Below are 18036 nucleotides of genomic sequence, written 5' to 3'. Positions count from 1 at the left end.
GCATGTAAACACATGCCAGGAAAGCTTAAATATCTTTCATTTCTAGCTGGTGTGAAGGCATGTCACCATGGAGATTGATCTGTGTTAAATCCTGTTTTCCACTCTCTTTTTCCTTGTGCAGGAGAGGAACTTCCAGGTCAAATAACAGTGCATAAGAACAGAAAGGACCCCAGAGCACTGCTGATCACACTTGACATCGCTAGCCGGAAGCAAACATACAGCCTTCAGTGAAGAATTATATTAGGTGGAAAACACATTTTGAGAAATGCTGTGTTTAATAACTCAAACATTCTATTAAAAGTTTTTCTATCAAATGTCAGTCATTCATGAGTTGTATATAAAGTGAAAGTTGTTCTTTCTATGACAAACAACAGGACCATACACCGAGTCAATATTTGGCTTTCATCAATATAACTAATGAAAGTCATTCTTTGTTTTAAATCTCTTAATATCCCATAATATATGGGATATTTGGGCCTCTTTGTCAATATTTGGGCAACTAATGAAAGTCAGTCTTTGTTTTAAATCTCTTTATATCCCATTACATATGGGATATTTGGGCCTCTTTGACTCTTCATGTAAAGCAATGGAAGAAATCTCATTTCCTACTTGAGTGAATAAAGTAAAATCTTCCATGAAATCGAAGTACTCTGTTTCTATGTTATCATGTGCATACGTAGGTCTAGCAACTTAGCGCCAAAACATTGAAGACTTAATTACGACTATATTGTATAAGATTGTTTGCCTTTACGCACTCCTTTGCATTGACAGCTGTCATAAAGAAATATTACCTGAATGCCACGTTTGACCAATCAGAATAAAGTTTTAAGGGAGTCATGTAATAACAGAACCTGACCAATAGGGGGAGCAAATTTGAGCTTAATTAGCTTAAAACGTGCACTTGGCCTCCCTGAAGATAAACAAAAACTTGTTTGAATGGCAGTCAGTTATGCCTCGTGCTAAATAAACTCCTTTTGTGTGGAAATAGCTGATAATATAGGCATAAGAAATCGACTGCCTATCCGGTAGTCTGTATATTTGGCATGACTTCCTCATTCCAGTATATATTTGGGGTCTGCATTTGGGGTGCATTGTGACAAAAATTATTATTATTATTATTATTTTTTTAAAGAGACGTGACAGCTTTGCATCAGATATATATATACGGCACTACTGTACTAGATGTTCCAATAGCCACACTTGCTTTCTTGCCCTTTAGGTGCACGTGCAGTAGGTTTGCTAGACTGACCTAGGACTTAAAAAAACATCATGCTAATAAGAAACCATCTTTTAATAATACGGTTGCGCTAAATTGTAAAAATGTCCACAGAAGAGAAACTGATAATCGTTGTACAGTATAAAAACGTGATTTCTTTTAAGGCCCTATTCCATATCTTACGGGCACCTCTTGTGTTGTTTTAACAACAAACACTAACAAAGACAAATGACCATCGGCTGATGCATAATCTTATCTCATGCAATTAATTATAGGGCGAAAGAAAGTGGAGAGAACTACTTAGTTTCAACGTAATTTATTCCTTATCAGACCCATTGTGTCCACTGTCATTTTTAGAGCAAAGCAAAAACAAGTTCGCAAAATACCCAAATACAAAAATGTTATTCAACACAAGACAATTCCAAACTGTAATAATCAACCCGAGAAACTGAATTATTCGTTAGGTAAAGGATTAGCTAGTTGTAGACCTCTGAAAGACTGCATATTTTTTGTTGTCTCTCTATAGCCTACTTTAAGCTTACCGTGTTTCTCTTTAACGTGCTTTAAAGACAACGTATAAAGGTGACACGGAAAGAGGAGCAGAAATCAATTACAATTATTCTCTGTTGACAAACCAATTAAACCCAGAGCCAAGAGCTAATCCGGCCGTATAGAGGCTTATCACAGGCGACCGCAGATTTATGATGGTCACTGCAGCAGCGTGCATGTATAGGGTGATATCAAGACTGAGGAACTGAGCAGCCGAAGACTGGAGAAGACTTACCGACGTTATTATATTTCATGTTTAACTGGTTAGGAACTTTATAATAACTTTTATCAAAAGCCCTGATTATATAGGCCAATCTTTAACAGCTCAGTATTCAAATATGAATCGACCTAAATATGCATCATCTGTTATTCTATAATGTGTGTGTGTGTTCAAGTTATTCATGGAAGTTGTTCTTTCCAATAATAACTGATGCTATATTCATTTCAGTGCTTCTCTGTTGGAAAAAAGGGTGCTCTCTGGGGGATGATGCTTGGATGCTCAATGCATTGTGGTTATATCGAAGCTAAAAATAAAAAATTACTCCTCCTTTGTCTTGCGTAAAAGTTTAACAAATGAGTGCCTCCACTCCTCTGAAAACCTCGCCCACTTTTCATAATTGAACTATGTGTGCTGGTGACGCATAAGGGTACGTGTGCTTTTGTTTGACGTGTGAACTATGAACCATGAGATCCATTACTCAAATACTATAGAAAATATGATACAAAAGTTTGTATAGTAGTGTTTCACAATTTTCCAAAATCAACTGTTTGGTTGTAGCCATTCGTGTTAAACATAAGCAACTTCGTTCAAAAATCATATTTCCATGGCCTTATCTAAATAAAAATGCCAGGCTTGACGCAGATCTGTGCATTGCTGGAAAATAACCTAACTGTGTGATAAGATGTAATTAGAAAACATAAAACGGGCCTGTTATCTATCTTTAATAATATTGCATGATAAAACGCCATTAGATTGATTTATATGTATAGGAGTCGGTCAACTATGCAGTCCCCATGATGCTTGCGTCTGCAGAATCTTCTCCGTGCGTCAGATGAACATCTTTACATAGTCCTGTGGGACAAGTTTGTTAATCAGTCACGAGCCAGTCCGTCCCCAAATGTAGTCTCGCGCTGCCTTGTGTGTGTCACGAGCTCACGTCTTCGCTTGTTGCCCCTTTAAAAATCAGAATTGAAAGCCAATGATTTATCAAAGCCCTATTATCAAGAAAATGTCACGCGAAGGGTATCTTGCCATGCACTGACGCAAACCCGATCTTTCCCACGGAGCTATAGAAAGCATTGCACTTTGCAACCAAACTCAGTCTGCCTGCCTTCTTTCCAGCTGTTTTCTGCTATTAACCCACATTTGTTGACTCTGCACAAATGGTAAGTACAGCACATTCATTACTTTGCGTTCTGCGTGTTTTTGCTGTGAACAAATTATTTTGAACAGTCTTTGGGGGAGAAAAGTGTTATTTGTGAGCGCACTAATTAACGAAGTGTCGCTATCCACGGTGCTGAAACTTTATAGCCAGCGTTTTTACGACTTTTCAATGGCAGTATTTAGTTATATATATCAGGTTTAAAATAAATAATTACAAATTCATAACCTTCGCAGTATTCATATGACTGCCGGTTTATGTTATTTAAAAAATATATATATATATATATATTTATTTATTATTATTATTTATTGTTCTGTTTAGATAACAAGAATATTATAACTTATTTCAAAAGGGTTTTAGGACATTGATCTCCTATGGTGCGATGTAATTGTTGGTGTAATGTTGCATGTTTGGACCGGGGTTTGTACTGCACAATTACACCGGGACTGGTGCCTGCCGCAGGGGGGAAAAGTCTCGGCCGAGACCGGCAGCTTGTCTATTGCCCATAAAACCAGGGGATGTGCCGGGGTTGAATGACAGGAGGTAAATGAGGCGTAAAATTAAAGAATCTTTCTCTAATGGTAAAAGCAAGAAGCAAACAGCTACCGTCCGTGAGCTGAAAATCAAAGAAGTGGAGCAGACATGTCCAGAAAGGGTCTAGCATAAAATACATTGCATAAGTTATAGTATGATAGCGTGAACATTTTGCCTAGGGGTAGGTTTCTGTATTAATGGTGGGTCACTCATAGCAGTTAATTGTTAGGCTGTGTTAATTACACTGATCCTGTCTAATGTGTATTTAACGTTGCAGGATTTTTCTGAGCACGGGGAAATGTTGAGACAACCGTCAAACAGTATCCCGCCCCAGCCGTCTGGGGGAGCGGTCGGAGCTACAACTACTAACAAACCGGAGAACGGGAACCCGGTGCCCCAACCGCCGCCTGTAAACGAACGGAAAACTTTTTGTCCATCGGAAAATAAACCGTGCGAAATGGAAGCCAATAAAGCATACGGGACGTTTAAGAACGCCGCTCCTGGACCCACGTTTGCTCCCGTTAATTCTGCCGTGCGCAAGGATTCCGTCGGTAAAATGGATGGTTCGACCGGTAAAGCCACGTCGGACTTCATGTCTAACAACCAAAGTGCTGTAAGGACCGCGGCTGAGCATAACAACGCCACCGGTGACTGGACCACCATGAGCCAGACCACCATCATCCTGGGTACAGATGGCAATACATCTGTTCTGCCTGGCACGGTGACCGGGGTAAGTGCGTGTTTAAGGAACGTTTCATTCCGGTTGAATCAGCCAATCACTGGGAGAGTCTTGAGCAAAAACAAAAGCTTGATGTTTTAAGTGCCGTTGCATTGTAAAACCAAAGGAATCCAACTGCAGTTTTGTCCGTTACGATCGTTACGGTTTGAATTTTGTTCGAGAGAACTTTATTTAATCACTTACTTTTGTAAAATACATAAACAAATAATAATAATAATGATAATAATTGAAAAATGATGATGATGATAATAAGGCTGTAGTATAGGTGCGTCTCACTCAATCGAGACTATTATACTTTAAATATATATATAGCTTTTTATTGTGATATTTAAATTTCCACTTAGCGATAAGTAGTGACGGTTATTTGGAGTGGGGTACTGTTGCTATGGTTACGTCCTAACCAAAACCGCTGGCGTTTTAGGCGACTGGTAAAAATGCGCTGTGACTAACTTGTAGTTTTTCGTAGGATTTTACCATTACTGAAATGCACTTATATAGATATGTAGTCTTATTTAAGTCCTTCGAACCTTCTGTTTGAACGTAATTTGGACAGTTTTTACTGTGTGAAAATAACGGAATATTCTCGGTTATGTATTCTACACTCTCTTTCAGGAGTAACGTTAAAAGACGGCTACTGTCATTTGTGATATATGGCTCTCATATTTGTCATAAAAGTGTTTTGGACAAAAGTAGCCTACATTGTTCAGTTGTCTCTCAAACGAAATCTGTTTCCAATCTGGAATTATTTGAACTGTGATACTAATGGTTTCTGACAGCACTGTAATTAACTTACTGCAGTTTTCACGAATAGGGCGAGTAAGAGGATGTGTAAAGGAACCCGAGTAGTCTGTATCAAATGCTGTAGGCTATGTATTAGGACAGTATACTGCATTGCAAATGAAACAAACCCCACAGATCAAGAGTTACAACATTTGCTCTGTGATTGGAAATGAAGATGCTGAGCTCTGCATGTAACGTATGCCTGTGAATTGTGTATTGTCCTCAGAGATTGGTTTCTGATGACTGGTTGTGTTGCAGGATAATATGTTACATAAGAATCTTCTTATGGTACAATTCCCTTTGGGGTGTTTCATTAGTGCCAAGGGCGACCCCTTTATTCCCAGGTCATGGAAACAAGACAAACAATTTTTGGAGGAACATTTGTGTATTAAAAAAAAAAGGTTGATTCGTAATATGATGATTGTACAGATCGTTAAAATCTGAACATGTATTAAAATGTTCGTTCATAAATACTTAGCTGTCTGTTCTTCCAGGGTGATGATGATGATGATGGAGGAGATGAGAATAAGGCCCGGGGGAACTGGTCCAACAAACTGGATTTTATTCTGTCCATGGTGGGATATGCCGTGGGCTTGGGAAATGTGTGGAGATTCCCGTATCTTGCTTTCCAGAATGGTGGAGGTGAGAAACAATCAAGGGCATCACATTAGAAAATATTAGGAAATATTTTTGTTCTGCTACAGATCGATTTTTATCGAAAACGAGTCGGATTGTCAGTGCGTAGTAATACACGCACACAAACTTTCGTTAGAGGCAATTTTATGTTCTGTTACAAAATTAAAAAATCGTTTTATAATTGCACGGATTTTATTTTAATATACGAATTATAAGGGTAACGAAAGATTACTATTAGGTATTATTTGTACACAGTAATAGTGTAATAATGTGTTATTGTATTATGTGTAATATTTATTGTGTTTATTATCCATTATCCTATATTATAATATTATAAAAAATATATTGTGTATTATGTTTATAAAATAAAAAAATCTAAAATTCAAACTTAAATATTATTGTTTTCTCTACTCGTGAGTCCTGACTTTCTCAATAGCAGCTGTTTTCTCTTTTTGTATAGGTGCGTTTTTGATACCTTACCTGATCATGTTAGGCCTCGCCGGAATACCTATATTTTTGTTGGAGGTGTCTTTGGGTCAGTTCGCCAGCCAAGGCCCGGTGTCAGTGTGGAAAGCGATCCCAGCTCTACAAGGTAAACTGACGTTACTTTATTAATTGGTGCTCCGTAATGAGCAATGTTTGATTGTGCTAATGTGTCATATTAGTGTTTCCAGTGAACTGGTAATCGACTTTCCGACTGCTTTACGTGTAATTTCTATTATCTGGTTTCATTTTGTTATTATAGGTTGCGGGATTGCCATGTTGATAATATCTGTCTTGATAGCCATATACTATAATATTATTATGTGCTGGACATTGTACTACCTGTTCGCTTCGTTGAAGGAGACACTGCCATGGGCCACCTGTAAAAATGAATGGAACACCGTCGAGTGCAAAGACAAAGACATGCTGCTTTTGGGTAAGGATGAGCATCTCTCTCTCTCTCTCTCTCTCTCTCTCTCTCTCTCTCTCTCTCTCTCTCTCTCTCTCTCTCTCTCTCTCTCTCTCTCTCTCTCTCTCTCTCTCTCTGAGTCCACCCCCCAACACCCCTTTTTCTAACTAAAATGCGCAATGCGCAACCTGTATTTCAGGAATTAAGTAGCCTACTACTCAATTTAGGTTATTCAGTGTCATACTGCTCTTTTTATACCCCAGATGCGACTGTTTCTCCCCATTGCACCAAAAGTTATTTTTTGATGACTTGACAGATTTTTTTTTTGTCAGATAAAGAAACTTTAAAAATGAAGTGCTTTTTCCTTTTAGTACCATCATGAATTAATAATAGATTTAGTTTTTATTTTATTTAGAATTATTGTGTCACATTATTTAAAGGTGCAATTAGTGAAATAAATGTTGTTTGCTATGCTTATCAGAATGAGTTTTGCTTAAAATCAAATTTAAATAAAATATCTGTTTTTTTATTGTGCGTTTGATTTAATTTGCTGACATTTTTACGTTTTAATTCGTTTTGAAACGCTGTTCTCAATGTCGTGATTTTGGTGAATTCAGCAGAAAATCTGCTTGCTTGACAAATTTACTGTAAGAGTTGGTGCAGTGCCGCAGTGAGATGCACTGCCCCCTCATGGCCTGTTTCAGTAGCGCCACTAAATCTGCACACGAATCATAGACGTTGTGTACAGTATTACAGTGGTGTGTGAACTGTGTAGGCCGACGTTTGATTTATTTTGTTGACTAAATTCATTTTAAGACTGTTTTTCAATTAGGTAGTGAATGACGATGGAAAACAGGAACTTTTTTTCCACGTTCATCACAAGTTCTGTCTTTGTTTCTTCTGGCTAGACTCCTGTATATTAAGGGACAGAAACATCACATCAGTCAAGAACACCACATTCTGTTTATCTGCAAATGCTGTCGGGAATTTAAGTAAACTGTTAAATGTCACAGTGGACAATAAAACCTATGTCAGCCCTTCTGAGGAGTATTTCAAGTAAGTGTGCTTTTCTATCTATCCGTCTGTCTGTGTGTTTAGAGATGCTTCTGTGTGTAATTTTTCATGTTAATTGGATACTAATCACAGTGCTTTCTTGACAGGTATAATGTGTTGCATATTTCCAAGGGTATTGAATACCCAGGTGACATCCGCTGGGCCTTGGCTGCTTGTCTTTTTCTGGCCTGGCTTATTGTTTATGCCTCTTTGGCTAAAGGGATCAAGTCCTCAGGGAAGGTAAAAGAACAGGTTGAAAATTTTCTCTCCTTATTTCTCCTCTATGTAATATTAAAAGAGAAGCCTACAACAGGCCTCATCTGGGTCCAGCTGAAAGATGACTTCCTTCATTCAGATGACTTCTTTATTTCAGTCTTCAACTACAAACACATTGTAGTTGTGATGTACATGCACTTTGTTTTCAGGTGGTGTATTTCACTGCCACGTTCCCCTATGTGGTCTTGGTCATCCTGTTGATCCGAGGTGTCACTCTGCCCGGAGCCGGTTCTGGGATCCTTTACTTCATAACACCCAAATGGGAAAAACTCAATGATGCCAAGGTAATAAAAATAACAGTGTAGTTTTGTTTTGTTGATAGTAAAATGTTACATATTCTTCTCCAGTATGCTTATTATTTCTTTTCCTCAGTTGATCTTTGTTTACTCTTTTTGACTTTAGGTGTGGAAGGATGCTGCTACACAGATTTTCTTCTCTCTGTCTGCAGCGTGGGGTGGTCTTATAACCCTCTCGTCCTACAATAAGTTCCATAACAACTGTTACAGGTACCCAGCTCTGTCACTTTAAAATACACCACTGTTTGAATGTTAGGGTCAGTATAAGATTTATTATTTAATTATTTATTTGAAAGCAATTAATAGTTTTTTTTTTCCAGGATACATTGGTCAAAAGTGACAGAAGAGACATTTATAATGTCACAAACGATTACACATTGTACACATTCAATAGACACATCTGCTCAAAGTATGCTTTATGGTTGATTATTAATGAGTTAAGATTACACATTGCGCTCTGTGTCTTTGTTTTTCAGGGATACTCTCATTGTGACGTGTACTAACAGTGCCACAAGTATATTTGCTGGTTTTGTCATTTTTTCAGTTATTGGCTTCATGGCTCATGAGCTCAAAGTCCCAATTGAGAGTGTGGCAGATGAAGGTAGGTTGTATGAACGCATGTGTTTGTGACTGGTGAGCTAAGATTAACTATGATCAGATGTCTGGTTGCTGTGTTTTCTCTCTAAATATACACAACTCACCACATCACCATTGTTTTCACTTTCATCACACCTAAATTCTGGTCTGTAAATGTGCTCTTTTTGTTTAGGTCCAGGAATTGCTTTTGTGGTCTATCCAGAGGCCCTGACTAGGTTGCCCTTGTCACCATTCTGGGCCATCATCTTCTTCCTCATGCTGCTTACACTTGGTCTGGATACTATGGTAATGGAATCATAAAATCTATGATTTACAGTTTTTTTTCTGTGATAATTTTTTTCTGTGATCACAGTAAAAAAAAAAAACAAAAAAACAAAACAATAAATAACTAAACTGCTTTTCGTTCACACTTTTGCTCTTTCATTTCATTTTTTTCTCTCCAGTTTGCCACCATAGAAACTATAGTGACGTCTGTTTCTGATGAGTTCCCCATGTACCTGCGCAAACACAAGCCTCTGTTCACTTTGGTTTGCTGTTTGTGCTTTTTTGTGCTGGGTTTCCCCATGATCAATGAGGTAGGACTACTCTTATTACCATCTGCAAGAACTTTACCTTTATAGCACACTTTAATTAAAGCAGCTCTCTGGTAAACAATAAAAAACAAACAAATATATAGGAAAGTAAACGGACTGGAATGGAATTCCTAAAGCAGATAATTGGAAAGGTCTGAAAAGATTGTTAATTAGTTAGTTTTTTTTAATTAAAGTGATTCACTGGGTGATTTTTAGATTAGGTCTCATTTATTTTTTATTTTAAATGTGCATATGTGTGTGTGTTTGCCCTCACAGAGTGGAATGTACATGCTTCAGCTGGTAGACACTTTTGCAGCCTCTTATTCTCTGATCATCATTGCCATATTCGAACTGATTGGAATCTCATACATTTATGGTGAGTTTACAAAATGTTTCTTTAGACTAACTCCAGTTATTTATTTTAGAGCACAATGGAATCAGATTCTTAGGTAATGAAAGAGAAAATTACAAATAATTAAGCAAACAAGCAGGCAGCAATGAATAAGTTCAAGCTAAAATGCAGGCTAAGCCTTTTTTAAGTTATAGATTTTGATTAGAGTTGATTAGACTATTGCCCCTCCTTGAACTGCCACCTTAACGTGGTGAAGGGGTTTGAGTACCCGAATGACCCTAGGAGCTATGTTGTCCGGGGCTATATGCCCCTGGTAGGGTATCCCAAGGCAAACAGGTCCTAGGTGACGGGTCAGACTAAGAGCGGTTCAGAACCCCCTTATGAGAAGACTAAATCTAAGGACCGTGACGTCGCCCGGTATGGTGCAGCCGGGGCCCCACCGTGGAGCCAGGCCCGGGGTTGGGGCTCGTATGCGAGCGCCTGGTGGCCGGGCCTCTCCCCACGGGGTCCGGCCGGGCTCAGCCCAAAGGAGCGACGTGGGGCTGCCTTCCCGTGGGCTCACCACCTACAGGAGGGACCGTAAGGGGCCGGTGCTTAGACAATCGGGCGGCAGTCAAGGCGGGGGCCTCGACAGCCCGATCCCTGGACACGGAAACTAGCTCTAGGGACATGGAACGTCACCTCACTGGCGGGGAAGGAGCACGAGATTGTGCGTGAGGTTGAGAGGTTCCGACTAGCGATACTCGGGCTCACCTCTACGCACAGCTTGGGCTCTGGAACCACACTCCTCGAGAGAGGATGGACTCTTCACCACTCTGGAGTTGCCCATGGTGAGAGGCGGCGGGCTGGTGTGGGTTTGCTTATAGCCCCCCAGCTCAGCTGCCATGTGTTGGAGTTTACCCCGGTGAACGAGAGGGTCGCTTCCCTACGCCTTCGGGTCGAGGATAGGTCTCTCACTGTCGTGTGTGCCTACGGGCCGAACGGCAGTGCAGAGTACCCGGCCTTCTTGGAGTCTCTGGGAGGGGTGCTGGAAAGTGCTCCGACTGGGGACTCCGTCGTTTTACTGGGGGACTTCAACGCCCACGTGGGCAACGACAGTGACACCTGGAGTGACGGCCCCCCTGATCTGAACCCGAGCGGTGTTCAGTTATTGGACTTCTGTGCTAGTTACAGCTTGTCCATAACGAACACCATGTTCAAGCATAAGGGTGTCCATCAGTACACGTGGCACCAGGACACCCTAGGCCGTAGGTCGATGATCGACTTTGTGGTCGTTTCATCCGACCTCCGGCCGTATGTCTTGGACACTCGGGTGAAGAGAGGGGCGGAGCTGTCAACCGATCACCACCTGGTGGTGAGTTGGATCCGATGGCGGGGGAGGAAGCTGGACAGACTCGGCAGACCCAAACGTACTGTGAGGGTCTGCTGGGAACGTTTGACCGAGTCTCCTGTCAGAGAGATCTTCAACTCCCACCTCCGGCAGAGCTTCGACCGGATCCCGAGGGAGGCTGGAGATATTGAGTCCGAGTGGACCATGTTCTCCACCTCCATTGTCGAAGCGGCCGCTCGGAGCTGTGGCCGTAAGGTTTCCGGTGCCTGTCGAGGTGGCAATCCCCGAACCCGGTGGTGGACAACGGAAGTAAGGGATGCCGTCAAGCTGAAGAAGGAGTCCTATCGGGCCTGGTTGGCTTGTGGGACTCCTGAGGCAGCTGACAGGTACCGGCAGGCCAAGCAGACTACAGCCCGGGTGGTTGTGGAGGAAAAAACTCGGGCCTGGGAGGAGTTCGGTGAGGCCATGGAGAAGGACTATCGGTCAGCCTCGAAGAGATTCTGGCAAACCGTCCAGAGAGGGAAGCGCCTCAGGAGAGGGAAGCAGTGCCCTACCAACGCTGTTTACAGTAGAGGTGGGGAGCTGTTGACCTCAACTGGGGATGTCGTTGGACGGTGGAAGGAATACTTCGAGGATCTCCTCAATCCCGCTGTCACGTCTTCCATTGAGGAAGCAGAGGCTGAGGGCTCAGATGTGGACTCGTCCATCACCCAAGCTGAAGTCACCGAGGTAGTCAAGAAACTCCTCGGTGGCAAGGCACCGGGGGTGGATGAGAACCGCCCTGAGTACCTCAAGTCTCTGGATGTTGTGGGGCTGTCTTGGCTGACACGCCTCCGCAGCATCGCGTGGCAGTCGGGGACGGTGCCTCTGGGATGGCAGACCGGGGTGGTGGTCCCTCTTTTTAAGAAGGGGGACCGGAGGGTGTGTTCCAACTACAGGGGGATCACACTTCTCAGCCTCCCTGGGAAAGTCTATGCCAGGGTACTGGAGAGGAGAATCCGGCCGATAGTAGAACCTCGGATTCAGGAGGAACAGTGTGGTTTTCATCCAGGCCGTGGAACACTGGACCAGCTCTATACCCTCTACAGGGTGCTGGAGGGTTCATGGGAGTTTGCCCAACCAGTCCACATGTGCTTTGTGGATTTGGAGAAGGCATTCGACTGTGTCCCTCGCGGCGGCCTGTGGAGGGTGCTCCGGGAGTATGGGGTCCGGGGCCCTTTGCTAAGGGCTATCCGGTCCCTGTACGACCGGAGCAGGAGCTTGGTTCGTATTGCCAGCAGTAAGTCAGACTTGTTCCCGGTGCGTGTTGGACTCCGGCAGGGCTGCCCTTTGTCGCCGGTTCTGTTCATGATTTTTATGGACAGAATTTCTAGGCGCAGCCAGGGGCCGGAGGGGGTCAGGTTTGGTGACAACACGATTTCGTCTCTGCTCTTTGCGGATGATGTTGTCGTGTTGGCCTCATCAAGCCAGGACCTTCAGCATGCACTGGGACGGTTTGCAGCCGAGTGTGAAGCGGCTGGGATGAGAATCAGCACCTCCAAATCCGAGGCCATGGTCCTCAGTCGTAAAAGGGTGGCTTGCCCACTTCAGGTTGGTGGAGAGTTCCTGCCTCAAGTGGAGGAGTTTAAGTATCTTGGGGTCTTGTTCACGAGTGAGGGAAGGATGGAACGGGAGATTGACAGACGGATCGGTGCAGCTTCTGCAGTAATGCGGTCGATGTACCGGTCTGTCGTGGTGAAGAAAGAGCTGAGCCGCAAGGCGAAGCTCTCGATTTACCGGTCAATCTACGTTCCTACTCTCACCTATGGTCATGAGCTTTGGGTCATGACCGAAAGGACAAGATCCCGGATACAGGCGGCCGAAATGAGCTTTCTCCGCAGGGTGGCTGGGCGATCCCTTAGAGATAGGGTGAGAAGCGCAGTCACCCGGGAGGAGCTCAGAGTAGAGCTGCTGCTCCTCCACATCGAGAGGGGTCAGCTGAGGTGGCTCGGGCATCTGTTCCAGATGCCTCCTGGACGCCTTCCCGGGAAGGTGTTCTGGGCGCGTCCCACTGGGAGGAGACCCCGGGGAAGACCTAGGACACGCTGGAGAGACTATGTCTCCCGGCTGGCCTGGGAACGCCTCGGTGTCCCCCCAGAAGAGCTGGAGGAAGTGTCTAGGGAGAGGGAAGTCTGGGGTTCTCTGCTTAGACTGCTGCCCCCGCGACCCGGCCCCGGATAAGCGGAAGAAGATGGATGGATGGATGGATGGATTTTGATTAGTTTAGTAACATTAATTTATAAGATATATAGCTAATAAATAGTAAAAGCTGTGAAAGTGGACTAGCGAGTCGATGAGTTTACTTGTTCAGCCTGATGATGTTTAATGTCCCTGACAAAATCTATTCTAATTTAGTCACAAATGTGAAAATATCTTTGTTTGTGTGAACCATGGGCCTTAATTCATGCTTTTAGCCAAACACTATTCACAAAACCCATTCACTTAAGGAGGATGGAACCAGAAGTGCTAAAATCTTAATGCGTGTTGACTTTCTCCCTTCCTGTATTTGTTTGTGGTGCAGGACTACAGCGGTTCTGTGAGGACGTTGAGATGATGATTGGATTCCAGCCAAACAAGTTTTGGAGAATTTGCTGGGCCTTTGTCACACCAACTATTCTCACAGTATTTTCACCTTATACCTCATATGACCATTCCTGACACACATTCAATATTGTTGCATGCACAAATTCATCAGTACTATTACTTTTGGCTAGTGCTGCCACTGACCCTTCCTCTCTCTCTCTCTCTCTCTCTCTCTCTCTCTCTCTGCCTGTCTCTCTCTCACTCTCTCTCTGTCTCCCTAGTTTATCTTGGCACTTAGTCTGTATCAGTGGAAGGTGATGACATATGAGGATTACACTTATCCAACCTGGTCTATGGTTCTCGGCTGGCTTATGGTCATCTGTTCTGTCATATGGATTCCAATCATGTTTGTTATTAAGATGCACATTGCACCTGGATCGTTAATTGAGGTAAGAGAGAGATGTTTGGGATGTTTTGTATTTGAGTGTTATTAAAAATGGCTCAGTATTGCCTTTCAATAAGTAGATGGCTAGTTTTTTAACATTTTAGGATTTTTTTTTCTTTTTTTTGCCCAAAGTCTTTCCCCTTTTCAGTCACCTTATGTTATTATTTGCTCATTTGATTTAGTCCTGTGGTGTGAGAGCTAGTGTTATTTTAATTTAATTGAGATACTATTATCGTTTTATTAATATTTTGAATTAGTTTTTACTTTTAAATGTTAATAAAAAGAAACATTTTCTAAATTGTTTTAATTTTCATAAAGTTTAGAAATTATACTGTTTTTGTCCATTTTTCTAATTTATTATTATTATTTGTCTATATAGTTTATTCAATTTTTATTTCAGTTTAACTGAATAAAAATAAGAAATGTTCCCTTGGCAACTAGCTGAAATACTTTTTTTTTTTTTTAGAATGAAAAATGTATTTAAAATGTATTTTATTTCAGTTAATATTAATTTTAAGTAACGAAAAAATATTTTTATGGTTTTATTTAAATTACTATAATAACCCTGGTGAGAACAAATTTTTTGCGTGCGTAATAATTATAAAGAATTATTGAAATCTCATGGATATAAAACAACATGTTAAGTATACACATGAACAATGCTAACAACAAAATAATGATTTAAAGTGAGTCTTTCAGTAATTCTATTAAATTCTAGTTTTGAAAAAGATCAAACAAACGTAATAAATTAATCAGTATCTGGGATGCAAACCAAGCACCCAGCATGCAATTTAGGTGCCCATTCTCGTTCTCTGCAGCGTCTGAAGTTGGTGTGCTCTCCTCAACCCGACTGGGGTCCGTTCCTGATGAAACATCGTGGGGAACGCTACAAGAACATGATCGACCCTCTGGGCACCAACTCCCTTGGCCTCAAACTTCCCCCCAAAGATTTCCAGCTATCAGCCCAATATAAATAATTCCTCTCAATTTCCTGTGAGTGTGAATCTCCTCCAGGCCTCTGAGGGTGAGACCAGCACTCACGTCAAACTCTTTCCTTATTCAACCTCCCCTCTTTTCCATAGTGTTCTCTTTCAGCCATATTCCCCCTCTTCTGACACTTATAGAGGGGTTTTTCAGGTGGAAAGCACAGACAACCCCCTATGAATTTTTTTTTTTCTGAATAATTATTTGTAGTCAGTCTGAGAGTGGTTCTTTTGCGCACATTCTAAAACACTGATCCCTGCTGAACCTTTATCTCAGAGGCAATATAATGATGCATTTGCAACTGTTGAGGCAATATTTGACTGATCGTGCATCATGCAGTGATTGTTTTTTAATTATTTTCTTTTCATTTCCAAGTGACTGCTGACGTTAAAAAGAAAATAATGAAGAGAATAACATTTATATTTCTTGTCTATTTGCTTGTCATCTCTTAAATGTGGCGAACATAATGAGATAAACTGCTGAGTAGTGCACAGTGAACTCGATCTCTTTTCTGGTATCGTTCTATCGCTCTCTACTTGTGTCCACTTATAGCCATACCTTGTGCCTCAGACTTCCTCTGTTTATAAAATACTGCATAGTATAGTGCTAATTAAACCAATTGTACTACATTATGGAGGGAAGTGAGCACATTTCAGTCTCTGTGAATTATAAGCTTTCCTACTCTTTTACTAATCTGTCGGAAATATCTCTATAATGTTATAGAAGCCAAACTCATAGTGTAGGCTCCAGTAGTATAGATCCATCCCCGTCTTCAAGAAAACTTGGCCATGCAAAACTGTAATAATACCTTTCACTGTTGTTTATAATAGTACTCAACAGCCAACTAGTAGTTATGTATGTATACTAATGTTATAGAGTATGCTTTGGAGTTTGTGTCGTGATCTGTTCATAGACTTGTGAATCCTCCTATTCTTAAGCAGTATGCAGTTATAGTGGAGTACACAAAAGAAAAGTAGAGGAAAATCAAGGAGTGTGGTATGTGTGGCAAACCAATCGTCTCATGAAAAGTAGCTTACACAATATTTTTAATTGCTTGCAGAGGATATGTAGATTAGAAAAAAAAAGTTTTTCATCTGAAATCCTGTGCTAAGGGACCACACTCTTTTTTTATGTTTTCAATCTCTTTGTCTGTTCGTCATGAAACAGGGTCTCAGGTATTACTCCATTCCATCAAGCTTATTAGATGTTGGATTAGAATTGAATTGAACTTGATGTCATTCACATATAATGAGGGCTGCACGATGAGTCATATTTTAGTCGTGATCATGATTTCTGCTTCTCTTGATTTATTAATCATAATCGCTTGGGATATTTTCCCACTTTCTATTTCATTTAACATTTACATTATCTTGCACTATAGTAACAAGCTTCCGTTCATGGTTGCTGTTGCCAGATTTCAAAAGTTTAAATACCCCAGTAAGAGTATTTTTCAATTAATATTCCTAACCATGTACACGCTCTCTCTAGATTACGAAAAAAGCACTGATGAGCTGAAAACACTGGCAGACATGCAGGTTGGAGTTTAGAGATATTCTATTGAGATGTTTAATGCTATTTAATTGTAAAAAAAAACAACCAGTCGCCTTTCTTTAAAGCAGTCAATCGTGCTGTTTGCTGCAATTACATCTGCGAGCAAACCATGTGATTTGACTCTATTTTGTGTTTATGTGAAAGTGCAATATTTCTGATGAAATAAAAAATTATTATATATACAGTATATTAAGCAAAGAAATAAACTGTTTAACTGTCATTAACCATTTAACCATTACTGTGCAGCCCTACATATAACCGATTCTCTATACGATTTGTGAAAGTTGAAATTTTCAGAATATTATGCCATATATTGTCAATTTGAAACCTTTTATATAATTTCCAGCTACTGGACTGTAAATATGGTTATAGACAAAATGATTGCGTAGTATTGCTTTAGGCAACAGTTTTATGTTATTTAGAATTAAGTAATTAGAGTTATTATATATATATTTAGAGTTATTACATATATATACGAAAACTATATATATATATATATATATATATATATATATATATATATATATATAGGGGCTAGTTGTTGTGCTGATCAGTCACAGCACTACAAAAAGCACTTTGATTAAACATCACATAAATAATAAGTGGTTATTCTCCACTATCACAGTGATAAAAAAAGCCTAAATAATAATAATAAAAAGTACTTTTATTTTTTAATTCAGAATGTATGCCTAGACGATTAGTACTGTGGATATTATTTAGTTAGTAAAAAGAGCCACACTGCCCACGCAATGCAAGTAATAACACTGAGACTTTGCCTGGGCACGATGGGTTTCAAAAGCCATGTAATATGCAAATACTACACTAATCAGCTTGAATATAAAGCATTTATAAAACTGAAAAAAAAATATCCTCAGAATATTAGTGTCACAAAAGAGATGCTTTTTCTGATACATGTTTAATCTTACTCTCTGTGTAGTTTATGTGTGTGTGAATGTGTGAAATAATATGCAGCGATTAATGTTTAGATTTATACTTATCCAACCATCCAGACATGGTCAAATGCAGTCAGTTTGAGGTTTTTCTATTCATTGCATTGGTTTATCTGCAAGAGCTTATTTTACTCAGAAGCTCTGAGTTACGTAGCACAACAAACAGTATCCAAAGCACACGAATAGTAGACTGCTGCTGCGATTGTTGTAATATTTAAGGTATTGGATAGAGTTTCTGTTAGTCCTTGTGTTGCTGTACGTCTGTCTGAGAGCTATTGTTACAAGCCCTCCACTTAACAAATATTCTGTGGGAAAAAAATAAGAGGTAGCAGTCTTG

At 40.7% G+C, this 18036-nt stretch overlaps 2 protein-coding genes across 4 annotated transcripts in view; both read left to right on the top strand.

Moving 5' to 3' along the window:
- The window catches only part of LOC132127961 (protein arginine N-methyltransferase 3-like), a 58328-nt gene extending 58014 nt beyond the window's left edge, over positions 1–314 (top strand). Inside the window, exon 15 of the mRNA XM_059540153.1 lies at positions 122–314. Coding sequence (XP_059396136.1) covers positions 122–231 — 110 coding nt within the window. The 3' untranslated portion in view covers positions 232–314. The remainder of the gene's footprint in view (positions 1–121) is intronic.
- Positions 315–2859: 2545 nt separating this feature from the next.
- LOC132117309 (sodium- and chloride-dependent glycine transporter 2-like) lies at positions 2860–17199 on the top strand. 3 transcript variants are annotated; one of them, XM_059526507.1, is made up of 16 exons: positions 2860–3151; positions 3962–4414; positions 5698–5845; positions 6300–6431; positions 6585–6758; positions 7640–7787; positions 7892–8024; positions 8210–8344; positions 8463–8566; positions 8833–8957; positions 9126–9238; positions 9397–9528; positions 9802–9901; positions 13768–13868; positions 14051–14218; positions 15033–17199. In XM_059526507.1, the coding sequence occupies exons 1-16, from the start codon at positions 3149–3151 to the stop codon at positions 15189–15191; spliced, it is 2328 nt and encodes a 775-aa protein (XP_059382490.1). In that variant the 5' UTR covers positions 2860–3148; the 3' UTR covers positions 15192–17199. The 3 variants fall into 3 exon arrangements, with proteins under 3 accessions (XP_059382490.1, XP_059382512.1, XP_059382502.1); XM_059526529.1 differs by lacking the exon at positions 2860–3151 and adding an exon at positions 3555–3693; XM_059526519.1 differs by lacking the exon at positions 2860–3151 and adding an exon at positions 3756–3865.
- The last annotated feature ends 837 nt before the right edge of the window (positions 17200–18036 follow it).

Source organism: Carassius carassius, chromosome 3 (genome assembly GCF_963082965.1).
Source record: "Carassius carassius chromosome 3, fCarCar2.1, whole genome shotgun sequence".
Classification (NCBI taxonomy): Eukaryota; Metazoa; Chordata; class Actinopteri; order Cypriniformes; family Cyprinidae; genus Carassius; species Carassius carassius.
Note: the sequence above shows the minus strand (reverse complement) of the source record. Positions and strands in the feature narration are given on the sequence as shown.